The sequence below is a fragment of the Hyperoodon ampullatus genome (assembly GCF_949752795.1).
Source record: "Hyperoodon ampullatus genome assembly, chromosome: 17".
In the NCBI taxonomy this organism is placed as follows: Eukaryota; Metazoa; Chordata; class Mammalia; order Artiodactyla; family Ziphiidae; genus Hyperoodon; species Hyperoodon ampullatus.
Window position 1 is genome coordinate 48,032,587 of NC_136930.1, and position 14,193 is coordinate 48,046,779.

The window sequence follows — 14,193 nt, forward strand, 5'->3', positions numbered from 1 at the left end:
GCTATAGGCCCGTGAGCCATGGCCGCTGAGCCTGCGTGTCCAGAGCCTGTGCTCCGCAACGGGAGAGGCCACAGCAGTGAGAGGCCCGCGTACCGCAAAAAAAAAAAAAAAAAAAGGATATGCTCTGACGAAGCCATAAAATGAGATAAAATGATAAAGATGATAAAATATGAAACATCTGAAAACAGATATGTGTTACCACTGCCAGGCTGCTTAATAATGTAGAAAAATCATTTTTTGCTTACTTTATTTTTTATTTATTTATTTAAAAAAATTAATTTATTTTATTTATTTATTTTTGGCTGCGTTGGGTCTTCGTTGCTGCACGCGGGCTTTCTCTAGTTGCAGAGAGAGGGGGCTACTCTTCATTGTGGTGCGTGGGATTCTTGTTGCAGTGGCTTCTCGTTGTAGAGCACGGGCTCTAGGCGTGAGGGCTTCAGTAGTTGTGGCTCGTGGGCCCTAGAGCGCAGGCTCAGTAGTTGCAGCACATGGGCTTAGTTGCTCCACGGCATGTGGGATCTTCCCAGACCAGGGCTCAAACCCACGTCCCCTGCATTGGCAGACAGATTCTTAACCACTGCGCCACCACAGAAGCCCATCTTTTACTTACTTTAATTTGCATTTAATATTTTGTGAATTTTATTTATTGATTGGATCTTTTTGGTTCAAAGTCTGAGCACAAGTATTCGGAGTCATCCTGCTGTTGAGCTCACTGCTGTGATAAAGATTAGCCGAGTGCTACCTTCTCTAAAATATCGATTTCTTCTGGGTACCTGAATTCAAAACTTTCCTTTTGTAAAACATAGCCATAGCTGGATTTACCAACAATGTAAGTTTATCAAAAAATGGAAAACTATTACCAGTAATATAAGTTATTCAGTTCAACACTGAAATCCAGTGACTCTAAAAAACCAGGCGAGGAACTAAAACCTGAATTGCAGTGCCTGCCTCTGCCCTCCCACCTCTCTATTACACAGGCTCACTTAATAAACCGTGTCCCAGAGGAAAGATAAGGTGCAAATGATTACCTTGTCTACAGCTGTAAGTAGTTTGGATCTGTATGCACATCAGAGAAGGCCGAACAGCCAAATGCAGAAGCCTTCCAGGGGGAAGAAGCGTCACCAGCAGAAATAGCACCACTTAGCGCTTTTCAGTGCTCATCAGATTCCACGATGATGCCGCTTAGCTTCTATATTTGTAAAGAAGTCATCAATGCCAAGGTGAATCTGTTTTTCAACTTTGGGAAACTTGTATGCTTTCAGATATATTAAAGTGAAAGTGAAAAAAGGTCGTTTTCTAGTCTTTTAGAATATTTGTGTTTTCCTTGGAAACTTTCATATAAATTTGAGGTCTGTAATTTTAGCTTTATTTTTTCACACACATTTACTGTCATGGATGGTGTCTTGTTTGCTTACCTTTGAAATTTAATCAGCTGGTTTAATTAACTGTCCGAGGTTTCTCTAAAACGATGTCCTGAATCTTCTAGGCAACTCTGCCCTATCATATGCTGTTGTTATCTTTTCCACCAGCGTTTTACCACAAGTTGTTTAAAAACTATGATCTCTTTCAGGCTGGAAAAAAATGAAGTGCAGTTGAAAAGGCAGTTATGCTGAAAGATAAACAGAGCAATATTACTTATCAGAATGGGTACAATTTTTGCTTGCTTAATGAGTACAATATATAGCCTTGCAGTATATACACAATGAGGAAAAAAAGCTTTATAACATATCAAGTATGCCATACTACTTCAGGCATAACTGCACAGGATACATATCTAGGCCTGAGAGTGCAGATAACAAAATATAAGTGCTTTGCCTGTCTAAACATGTTAAATAAATGAGCATTCACTATCGCATTCCAATACATTAGAAGATGTACTTGCATAGTTAATTTTCTTTTTAATGCACCACACGTGATCATTTGAAGCACCAAGCCAGAGTCTATCTTAGTGTTTGAAGAGAGGGTTCTTTTCATTTAAACAAATCTTTATTTAAATAAGCCTTTCTGAAAAGGCTCTTTGGCATATCTCCTTTTCAGGAAGTTCAATCAGGGTAAAAGGAGATAAAGAAGCTGCATTATAAGAAATACTATATAAGTAAAGATCACTCAGCGCTCACCACCCCACCCCACCCCCCAAAAAATGGCAGCAGACTTATAAGGAGAGTAAAGCTAACTGGAATTTCACTTTAATTTTCTAAATTTTAGGAACTTTGTTTATTTGCTTTGTAGTTTTAGGTATCATTCATACACACACACACACACACACACACACACATATATATATATATATATATATATATATATATATATATATATATATATATATATATATATTCCCCAGTATCTGGGGCAGAGAGAGAAAAAGAAATAACTTCTTACTTCCATAAGGTACAGAAAGAGTACATAAAGAGTAACTTCAAAGCTTCACCTGAAGTAAATTTTATGGTTGTATCCCTACCATGCTTGTTCTTAGGCAGTATAACATGTAATAACATGGTTAATGATTAAGTCAAGCGCTGGAAGGCAAACAGTTGACAAAACTCTCTACAGATTATGTCTATACTTGGTTATTAATCTTCTCCTACTGTTGGTCACTGAACAGTTCATTTGATGCAAGGAATACAATTTTCCACATAGGCAGGTACGAAAATTAATAAAGGGAAACAGCACTAAAATGGAGTAGGGAAGTCAGAAGGGGGAGCTGGCATGTACTACTTGACTTCAGTATAGATCCCAACAGGAAGAGATGGACTTTGCATCTCCATCAGGAAGTGACGCTACTTAATACCTCTCAGCTGAAGGAAGAAAGCATTTCTCCTCGCCTGACAACAGCTCAGCCAATGAAAGAATGTAAAAACTCAGCCAATGAAAAGCCACTATATTTGGAACTTTCAATTTCCTCCAATGAGCTTTTTGTTTATAATGGCCCCACCCAACCTCCCCTTCTCTATAAGAGTTTCCTCTCTTTTGTTTCACCAGACTTTCATGTGGTTGACCATAGCTGCCTGTCCTGAATTGCAGTTCCTTGCTATTAAACTTGTGTCACTGGTAAAATAACTGGCAGTTTTATTGTTTTAGGTTAACAAAGGGAAGAGGAGGACAGCCGTTGTCTTGATCAAACACTCCACCCCAGTAGAAACTGATGTGAAAAACATGAGAAGGTCCTATTGACATCAATCCAATGTACAGCAGGCTAGAGCATTCTATGTCAATTCTTTTTCTTTTTTCTTCTTAATAGGGGGTCAGCTTTGGTGCACGACTACGAAGGCCATCTCTGAGGGTGAAGAGCTAATTGCCTTTGTGGTGGATTTTGACTCAAGGCTACAAGCTGCCAGTCAGATGACTCTTACAGAAGGGATGTACCCGGCGCGCCTGCTGGACTCAATTCAGCTGCTCCCTCAGCAAGCTGCCATGGCTTCTATTTTGCCTACAGCTATTGTCAATAGTAAGTGCTGAGTGCAATAGCCCAGTACAATAGCTTTGTAGTGGTGATGGGTATTTATGGGAGAGAAAAAAATAATGTCTACTGACAGGCAACCAGGGACAGACTTTTTTCTCCAGTGTTATGATTTTATTTTATATTCTCTCCAATTTTAAGTGTGTGTGTGTGTCTGTGTGTGTGTGTGTGTGTGTGTTTGCTTCTCGTGGGAGTATAAAAGGAATAACTTAAATTCATTCATTTCAGGTTGGATTCCTGAATGTCACACAGAAAAATCTGACATTCTAAACTAAACAACATTCAAGACTATTTAGCTATAAGAGGTCCAACAGCTTTCATTGTTGCTCCTATGGTAGAATAATTTTGGTATTAAAAGCCATAGAGTTAAAACATAAAATAAGAAAAAGGACACAAAATCAAATTTGATTAGATACACTAATGAAGGGGATATGTAGGCTGGATAAATCAAGACATCAGCTAATGTAAAAAAAAATAAAGAGAAGAGAAAGAAAAATACTTATAATCTTAGAATACTTTATATGGAGAATTTTAAAATGTACCCTGGCAAATATACCTTTGTGATTAAAGTTTGTTAAAAGGACTATTGAACTTAGTCTGTATTTTCTTGACATAAAATCAGTGATCTAGGAGTCCTAAGATCAGAATTCTAGACTCTGCTCTGCTTTTATCTAGCTCTGTGAGAAAACGTGAGTACATCTTAAGAGGAGAATAGATTCTAAAGCCAGTGGCAAGTGAAACATTGCATTGAGTCAAAAATGTCCTTGAAAATCCCTGAGACTTTGAATGATGCAGAAGTCTAGAGACTACAATCATGTCTTGATATTATATATGTATACATATATACCTACATATATATTCAACAGTAATTATGTTCTTGCCCTAACAGCATCCTTTAGAATGAGGAACTTCTCAGGTGTATCTGGAATTACTCTGCATCCAACCAGTGGATTCAGTGTACACAACCCAAGCTACTATTTTTGAATTTCCTTAATGTAAATGTAGTTATTTTGTTTACTGAATCTTTAGTTTGATTTGGATAGTGAGGAACTTGAAATAACATGGACCCAACTTGAAACTGAGGCAAAATGATTTTGTTACCACATATTCTAGGAGTGTCTTATATTATTGTGATGTTCCAGTGTATGAATGTTAATTCTAATTATATTTGAAGGAATACACTGTTTGCTTTCTATAGCAAGATAACTATTAATCCCAAATATATCACCATAGATGCATACAGGCTTCGTTCTCATTCTTAAATTAGTTAATCAGTTAAAGTCATCCTGAAAAATGAACTCTTTACGATACACTGGGCCCTCTGAAAAATATAAATGTAACTAAAACTTGGGTGGGACGGGCTAAATAATAAACAGTAGTAGTATATAATTTTGTAATTAAATTGTATTTTAAAATTCTGTATTGTATCTGCTGTCCTTACTTCTCATTCGCTAGAATTTGGTCCTTAATTTTCTCCTTCTCTCCTTCAACAGTATCTCCTGAGTCAACTCCTTCACTATCATGTGTTCCACCACTCACTATACATTAACAGTTTATAAATCACAAGTCCAGCTGTTTCTGGCGAGTTTCAGACCTCTCTTGCCATCTTTGCAATGTTCCTCTCTCTTTCTCACAGAAATATCCACTCCCACATATCTAATGTGACCATATGCCCCAGTGTGCCTGGATTAATCCCAGTTTACAGTGTTATCTGCCACCCCTCTGATCAGAGGCACTACAAAAGTGCCAAGTTTGCACAATACAGTGTCAGATTTAGTCACTCTATATGTGCCCCAGCCTGAATTCATCACCCGTCTGTCTTCTGTTCCCTGTAGAGATGAATGAAAACATCACTTAACACAGAAATGCTAACAAGAGGTCTAGGCACCTAGGAGAAAACTTACCTTCTGCTCTAACATCTAATTGCAAAAAAGTGGTCATCACTTCCAGTCAGTTCTGCTTGCTTCCTCAGTATAACTTTTCTTCTTTCTGTCCCCCTTTCATTGAGGCATTATGGAAGAGTGTTTACACCAGGGTTTTCCAATCCCAGTTCACCCAGTTGCATGATAATGGCAAGTTACTCAGCCTCACATTCTTCACCTATTAATGAATGAGGGGAAAACACAGAGAGAGAAATTTTCCATGAATGAATACATGAGAAATACATATCATACATATTATAGCATGACTTAACAAATAGTACATGACTATTAGCTACAATTTAAATTCTGTCATATTTCCCTTAGATTACTGCAGTTGTCTCCTACCAGTCGTAAGTCTTCCTTCCAAATTCACTACCTTCAAAACTCCACTGTTAGGATTATATCATAGCTGATTCTGTCAGTCTATTGCTTGAAATGATTCAGTCATTTTCTATAATCATTGAGATAGAAATCTAAACTTAAAAAAGCAGACAGGGCCTTTGGTAGTCCGACCCTGACTTCTACAACCTCATCTCTCCCAGCCCCTTGCCTGAGATTACAGAATAGCCTCCCAGCCTCCACCCAGTCCCTCTCTCAGGCTCCCATAGCTGATCCCTTGATCAGGAGGACACAATCCTCCTCTCCACCTGACTAGCTTAATTTCACCCTTCACAACGCAGCTAAGGCATGTCATCATCTTCCCTCTAAATCCTTCTCTGACTTCATCCTCCCTCCAGTTCTCTCCCCAGCCTAGTGTCTCTCTTCCATGTCCGAAGCCCCTGTCAGATACCTCCATCACTGTGTGTGTGGTCATCACATTCTAATGTAATGAACTAACCACTTGTTAACCAGCCCCAGGAGATCTAAGCTCCTTAACAACAGCTGTTTGGTCTCTCATTTTGTTTTACACCCAACTCAGCATAGATCTGGCACTAAGGAGGTACTCTGTAATTAATTTATTAAATGGACCAATGATGTCAGGAGTTGGCGTCAAGGCTAACTTTAGTTCAGCCATTAGATCCCTTACCTTTTAATCAAGCAGATAAACCAATTCACATTGCTATTTATAAATGCCTATTTTTCTAAACTATAAATACAATATAAACAATTTAGGATTAGTCTCTTTTGCTTTATGTGGGGATTCTCCTAGAGTACCACTTTCTAAAGAGTCTGTGGGAAGGTAAACTGCACTAAGTGGAACATTTCTTTAAAAATAGCCCTGTACTGTGGAACAACACCCAAGACTGCACTAGCCACTGTCTGATTGCCTAATTCGTAACCTGGGAGCAGACTCTGAGAAAAATTGAACCAAATGCTGCTTTACCCATGGTTGGCTCCAAGTGGGCAGCAGCTAACATGTCCCTGTGTTTCTGCCTGCAGAGGATATATTCCCTTGCAAGTCCTGTGGCATCTGGTATCGGAGTGAGCGGAATCTGCAAGCCCATTTGATGTACTACTGCAGTGGGAGACAAAGAGAAGCTGCTCCAGTGTCAGAGGAAAATGAAGACAGCACTCCTCAGATTTCCAGTATGTGCCCCTTCCCACAATGCACCAAGAGCTTTTCAAATGCCCGAGCTCTAGAAATGCACCTGAACTCACACAGTGGTGAGTGCCTCTCTTGTTTCTTCTTCTACTCCAGGAGACCCTATTCTTTCTCTACATATATACGTACATTCATACATTTCTATCTATCTATAAAATCAAAATTAAAGTTGCTGGACCAGCTGGTTATTATCTTTTGTCAGGTACAAGTATACTCTATTCAAAGGACTTGGGTCTGAATTATTTTCTAACGACTTACAGTGCTCAGTTTACAGGCTAAATCATTCTGGTTTTTTCTCAACTAAAGTAATTAGGCTGAAAAACAAGTTTCTTTTTTTTTTTTTTTTTAAGCCTGCTCTTAAGAGCAAGGTGGCAACTATTCCCATTTATTTTGGAATTGTATGCCCAATTGTTGTCAGTATCATACATAGTATTCTAATTCCTATATTTTAAAAACAACTGAAATGAATCAAATGTACAGAATTATATTAATTTTAGATATTTCTTTGAACATTCTTGGATAGGGCAAACCAAGGTTTGGGAATCATAGTTATTCAGCACCTAGAATATGAAACTTGTAAGTCACCTCTGGGTGACTTTATGCTTGGGTTGAATAATTAAAAATGGAAATAGGTGCTCAGTTTAAAAAAAACTAACTCCAACCTCCAGTGATCTAGTACAGTGCAAGCTTTTGTCTTTGCACCTATAAAAATAAGCCGTTTCCTTTCTACTTATTCTCTTCCCTCTCCCTACAAAGAGCTGTCTTTATGTAGGTGATAAAGCAGGGGAAGCAGAAACAGGTTGGTTGTCTCACATGGTGAGTGTAAAGTCACGCACAAAACAAAAATAGAGATAGAGGGATCTTCCCAGCTCAATAGGAAAATGAGTATTGGATTAGCCAAGGAGAAAAGGAGACAAATAAAAGAAGTCCCCTTTTATCTCTATCTCTCTGCCATATTTTCATCTTATAAATATAAAAGACAATTCTCATTTAAGTCTAGAGGGCAGAGAGGCGGAACCAAGCCTGATTTAACCATATGCCAACAAATGGGAACAAGAGTTGACCTTAGTAAGTAAAAGTATCCATATCCTGATTCCAATTCATAGGGGAAGGGGTCCCCCCGACCAAGTAATTCTTCAGACACCAACTGAGTGTCTTGCAATGCAACTCCACTCAATTCTGACACTCTGCAGAGAGAGCATTAAATTCCCCAGATTAAGGGGTCAGTCCTACAAGAGTGACTCCCCCACCGCCACCCCAATTCAGACTTTAGTCGTTTGTGCTTCTGACCAGTCGGCTATAAATCAGAGGTCGCCAAGACACCCCCTTGGTTTGACTGCTTTGCTAGAGTGTCTCCCAGAACTCAGAAAACCCATTTGTTCACCAGATACTGGTTTATTATAAAAGGATATAACTCAGGAACAGCCAGATGGATGAGATGCATAGGGCTAGGTTTGAGGAATGGGCAAGGTGCTTCCAAGTGCTCTCAGAGCCTGCCACTCTCCCCAAATCTCCACATGTTTCCCAACTGAGATGCTCTCTGAACTCTGTTTTTTGGGGGGTTTTATGGAGGCTTCATTTCATAGGCAGGATTGATTAAGTTATTGGCCATTGGCAATTGAACTTAATCTCTAGCCCCTCTTCCCAGAAGTGGAGGAGGGGAAGAATGAAAGTTCCAACCCCTGTAATCACAAGGTTGCTTCTCCTAACAACCACCCATCCTTAGGTTACCTAAGGGCTTTCCAAAAGTCACCTCAGTAACATAACAAAGACACCTTTATCACTCTTATCGCAGGAAATTCCAAGAGTTTTAGAAGCTGTGAGCTGGGAACCAAGGATAAAGACCAAATATATATGAGAAATAGATTTTACTCATCAGAATGACCAAATACATATTCTTTGTAAATCACAGTATTGCAATGAGCCTTACCCACCAGTCAGTGGTGATATTCAAAATATTTAATAACTGACTAAAAACAGACCATGATCAATCAGCATAGATGTCGGTCCTAAATGACTACATTAGTGTACTGGTACTAATATCAGCCCTGGATAGAGATAAACCATGTTCAGCAAAACCAATGAATAAAATTCTAAATTTGTACCAAAGATAAATTAGTAGGTTATTAATTACTTTAGAAAATGGTTTCTATTTGGATTCTTTTGAACAAAGACCTAATCTGGTACACCAAATGCACTAAGATTTATTTGATTTGCACATAGGTTGTCACTATCAACTCTTAACTAATGCCTGCTTCTTCCTAATGTAGAGCATAATGCTGTGGTAAGAAGGTTATTGGATTCGAATTTATAAAATCTGAAGTTTAGTCATGGCTCCATCGCTGAATAGCTCTATTACCATAATCAATTCCTTTAGCCTCCTTGCATGTGTTTCCCAACCTGTAAAATTGAAACAATGATGCCTATCCCACTACAATGCAATAATATTCATGAAAGTGCTTTGGAAACCATAAAGGGCTGTTATTATCATCATATATGGTGAAGGATGTCACAAGAAAAAAGAAACTATCACAAATAAGATTCTGAAAGATTTCACTTCGTTTCTGCTGTGTTGAACACATGAGGTCATTAGTAACGGCTCATATCATTAGAAAACCAATATGTGTGGTTCTCAGTATTCTGATTTTGTATGTTCCTCTAGGAGTGAAAATGGAAGAATTCCTCCCCCCTGGTGCTAGTCTAAAATGCACCGTCTGTAGCTACACTGCTGATTCTGTGATCAACTTTCACCAACACCTGTTCTCCCATCTCACTCAAGCTGCCTTCCGATGCAATCACTGCCACTTCGGCTTCCAGACTCAGAGGGAGTTATTGCAGCACCAGGAGCTCCATGTCCCTGGCAGCAAACTGCCCAGAGAAAGTGACATGGAACACTCTCCAAGTGGAACCGAAGACAGCTTACAGACAGCCACAGACTTGCTGACCAGAAGTGAACTCCCCCAGAGCCAAAAGGCCATGCAGACTAAAGATGCGAGCTCTGACACGGAGCTGGACAAGTGTGAGAAAAAGACTCAGCTCTTTCTCACTAACCAGAGACCCGAAATTCAGTCTGCAACAAATAAACAAAGCTTTTCTTACACGAAAATAAAGTCTGAGCCCTCTAGTCCAAGACTTGCCTCATCTCCAGTTCAGCCTAATATTGGGCCTTCTTTCCCCGTGGGACCCTTTCTATCTCAGTTTGCTTTTCCCCAAGATATCACAATGGTCCCTCAAGCTTCAGAGATCTTAGCCAAGATGTCTGAACTGGTACATCGGCGACTGAGGCACGGAAGTAGTAGCTACCCTCCCGTCATTTACAGCCCCTTGATGCCCAAAGGGGCAACCTGTTTTGAGTGTAACATAACATTCAATAATTTGGATAATTATCTAGTGCACAAAAAACATTACTGCAGCAGCCGATGGCAGCAGATGGCCAAGTCCCCAGAGTTCCCTGGTGTTTCAGAAAAGATGCCTGAGGCCGTGAGTCCCAACACTGGCCAAACCTCCATAAACCTTCTCAATCCAGCCGTTCATTCTGCTGATCCTGAGAATCCACTTCTTCAAACCCCCTGCATCAATTCTTCCACTGTTTTAGATTTAATTGGGCCAAATGGGAAGGTCCACGACAAGGACTTTTCCATTCAAGCTAAGAAGCTCTCCACCCCCAACAGCAATGATGATAAAATTAATGGAAAACCTGTTGATGTGAAAAATCCCAGTGTCCCCTTAGTGGATGGGGAAAGTGACCCAAATAAGACTACCTGTGAAGCTTGCAACATTACTTTCAGCCGGCACGAAACATACATGGTCCACAAACAGTATTACTGTGCTACGCGCCACGACCCTCCGCTCAAGAGGTCAGCTTCCAACAAAGTGCCTGCCGTGCAGAGAACCATGCGTACGCGCAAGCGCAGGAAGATGTATGAGATGTGTCTTCCTGAACAGGAGCAAAGGCCTCCGCTAGTCCAACAGCGATTTCTCGACGTAGCCAACCTCAGCAATCCTTGTACCTCCACTCAAGAACCCACGGAAGGGCTGGGAGAGTGCTACCATCCAAGATGTGATATCTTTCCAGGAATTGTCTCAAAGCACTTGGAAACGTCCCTCACGATTAACAAGTGTGTTCCGGTTTCCAAATGTGACACTACTCATTCCAGTGTTTCCTGCCTAGAGATGGACGTGCCCATAGATCTCAGCAAAAAGTGTTTATCCCAGTCTGAGCGGACGACTGCATCTCCCAAAAGGCTGCTGGACTACCATGAGTGCACTGTGTGCAAGATCAGTTTCAACAAGGTAGAAAACTACCTGGCCCACAAGCAGAATTTCTGCCCGGTCACTGCACATCAGCGTAATGACCTGGCTCCGCTCGACAGCAAAGTGTTTCCGAATCCAGAAAGCGAACGAAACAGCCCCGATGTCAGCTATGAAAGAAGCATCATCAAATGTGAGAAAAATGGGAATCCGAAGCAGCCTTCCCCCAACGGAAACTTATTTTCATCCCACTTAGCAACTCTGCAGGGCCTGAAAGTCTTCAGTGAAGCCGCTCAGCTCATTGCGACAAAAGAAGAAAACAAACATTTGTTTCTTCCACAATGCCTGTACCCTGGAGCAATAAAGAAGGCAAAAGGGGCCGACCAGCTCTCTCCTTATTATGGAATAAAGCCAAGTGATTATATTTCTGGTTCTCTGGTCATCCATAACGCTGACGTGGACCAAAGCACAAACGCGGAAAATGAATCTCCCAAAAGCCAGGCTTCTTCCAATGGGTGCGCTGTGCCGAAGAAGGATTCCCTGCCCTTGTTGCCCAAAAATCGAGGCATGGTCATAGTGAATGGTGGACTGAAGCAAGACGAGCGCCCTGCCGCCAACCCACAGCAAGAGAACATTGCCCAGAATCCTCAGCATGAAGACAGCCGCAAATCTCCCTCCTGGATCTCGGAGAACCCATTAGCCACGAACGAGAACGTCTCCCCAGGAATTCCCTCCACAGAGGACCAGTTGTCTAGTATAGCTAAAGGTGTGAATGGCTCCACCCAGGCTCCAACCAGTGGGAAATATTGCCGGCTGTGTGACATCCAGTTCAACAACCTCTCAAACTTTATAACTCACAAGAAGTTTTATTGCTCATCACATGCAGCAGAACATGTCAAATGAAATCACAAAATAAATAAACATCACTCACCTTTGGTACCAGTGTTTAGTATGTTGTTCTACCCAGTACAGAAAAAAAAAGAAAAAAAAAGAAAAAAAAAAAAAAGCTGTTTGAATTACATCTGGGCAATCAGGAGACAATTCATTATGGCTGAGTTGAAGACTTAAGGTGTAATTTCATTACAGTCCATTAGTAAAGTGTATTATTGGTGCCATTTTCCAAAAAAATTAATTTATTTTACCAGCAGTATTCATAGCTGTGGTTATGTTATTTTTTATTTAAAAACTTTATATTAAAGTCATTTGTAATGTTATTGTATAGTTATTGTGTAGCATATCTGGTTTGCACTGTATAGTAGCTTTTAAAGAAAATAGTCACAAACAATACAGAAAAGCATTTTAGAAATAGCTTCCAAAGCACTTGTGTATCTTGATTTCTTCTTATATGCTGTTGCGGATATATGTATATGCTAAAATATAACTTGCAAAGATGTTCTAAATACACGTGCTATAAGTTCGCCTTAAGATTTCAATTCTTGGATAATCAGGCTCCGTTTGCACTTTATATTTTAGCAGATACAGTCTCTTAGTAACTAGGCTTTGCATTTGTATGTAGCCGTATGTTTCTGTCCATTTTCTTAATCTTAAACAAGTATGTTAAATGAAGATGGCAATTTTTTTCTTGTATAGTACTTGTATTTTCTTTCGCTGATGCAGCTCTGTCTCAATTTTTAAACTTTGCTGTTAAATGCAATACTTTATAAGAATGAACAAAATTACTGGAAGCAGTATTGTAAGTAATGAGGTAGTATTAATCGGTTTTATCTTTTGAAAGGCACAGTCTAAATCGAAACCCTAAACTCAATGCTGCAAGTATGAATTTAATTCATATATAAGATCTATTTAAATATAAGAGTAGCAATACTGCACCTGGTGATCAAGATAATGTTCTACTTCTGATAGAAATAATTTCTCAACAAATGTTGTTACTATGCATGTATATGGATGGAATAAAATTCCAGATTGTTGGAGAAGTTTGGCATACTTTTTTTTTTTAAATATAAGGGAAAACCTATATACCCGTCCTTTGTAACAAGAATAGGTTCAAAACAGTACTGGATAGCTGTAGTAACATGATGACAAAACAGTTACTATAACTTATTTTATTAAAATGAACCGGAAACTCCCGGCTCTGGAACTAGAAAAGTTCTTCATTATGAATATGTAAAATAAGCACTATCTCTCTGTTCTCTACCCACCCCTAACTGTAGCACACAAAAAAGAACAATTTCATGAATGTCTGAAAGGCTTACAAAGTCTACCATAAGAATTGGCACCAAAGATGATCAAGTGCACCCAACTTTTATTTTTTATTTTATTTTCTTTAATTTTTATTTATTTATTTCTGGTTGCATTGGGTCTTCGTTGCTGCGCGCCGGCTTTCTCTAGTTGCATTGAACAGGTGCTACTCTTTGTTGCGGTGCACGGTCTTTTCATTGCGGTGGCTTCTCTTGTTGAGGAGCACAGGCTCTAGGCGAGTGGGCTCAGTAGTTGTGGCTCGAGGGTTCTAGAGCTCAGGCTTAGTAGTTGTGGCACACAGGCCCAGTTGCTCTGCGGCATGTGGCATCTTCCCAGACCAGGGAATCGAACCCATGTCCCCTGCATTGGCAGGCAGACTCCCAGCCACTGCACCACCAGGGAAGTCCCGCAGCCAACTTTTAGATGGAGTTTACCAGAGAGAGGTTTGCATTTTGAGGAGCAGCAGAGTGGTATGGTAAAGTGACTCTGGTGAATAAAGATGCACAGACTTCATGCTGGCAATTTGTAAAAGACACTAGTTTTCACACATCTCATTTGTTCATTCTGAGGGTTTGCATGTTGAGGGAGAGTAGAGAGCAGATAATGTTGGTTAGATCATAGAGGATCTAATGAGCCACCCAGAGATGTTGACATGTGATTCAGTAGTCAAGGTGGCACCTGTTGCCCATCAAGACAGATGCAGTCTACTGCAGTTTGAGAAACGCCCCCGATCTGGAAAGGCAGTAACCTGTGGTTAAGACACACTGTTTGCAAGTAGGTTGTGATGCACTGTTTTGTTTTGTTTTTTAAAGAAGATGTTG

At 40.0% G+C, this 14,193-nt stretch overlaps 1 protein-coding gene across 2 annotated transcripts in view; it reads left to right on the forward strand.

The window, feature by feature from the left end:
- ZFPM2 (zinc finger protein, FOG family member 2) overlaps nucleotides 1-12,118 on the forward strand; it is a gene marked incomplete at its 5' end in the record, with an annotated part of 480,289 nt that extends 468,171 nt beyond the window's left edge. For both annotated transcript variants that reach the window (XM_079722314.1, XM_079722315.1), the window contains 3 exons: nucleotides 3,239-3,445; nucleotides 6,760-6,984; nucleotides 9,585-12,118. In XM_079722314.1, the coding sequence (XP_079578440.1) occupies nucleotides 3,239-3,445; nucleotides 6,760-6,984; nucleotides 9,585-12,076 (2,924 nt within the window). In that variant the 3' untranslated portion in view covers nucleotides 12,077-12,118. The remainder of the gene's footprint in view (nucleotides 1-3,238; nucleotides 3,446-6,759; nucleotides 6,985-9,584) is intronic.
- Between the last annotated feature and the right edge of the window lie 2,075 nt (nucleotides 12,119-14,193).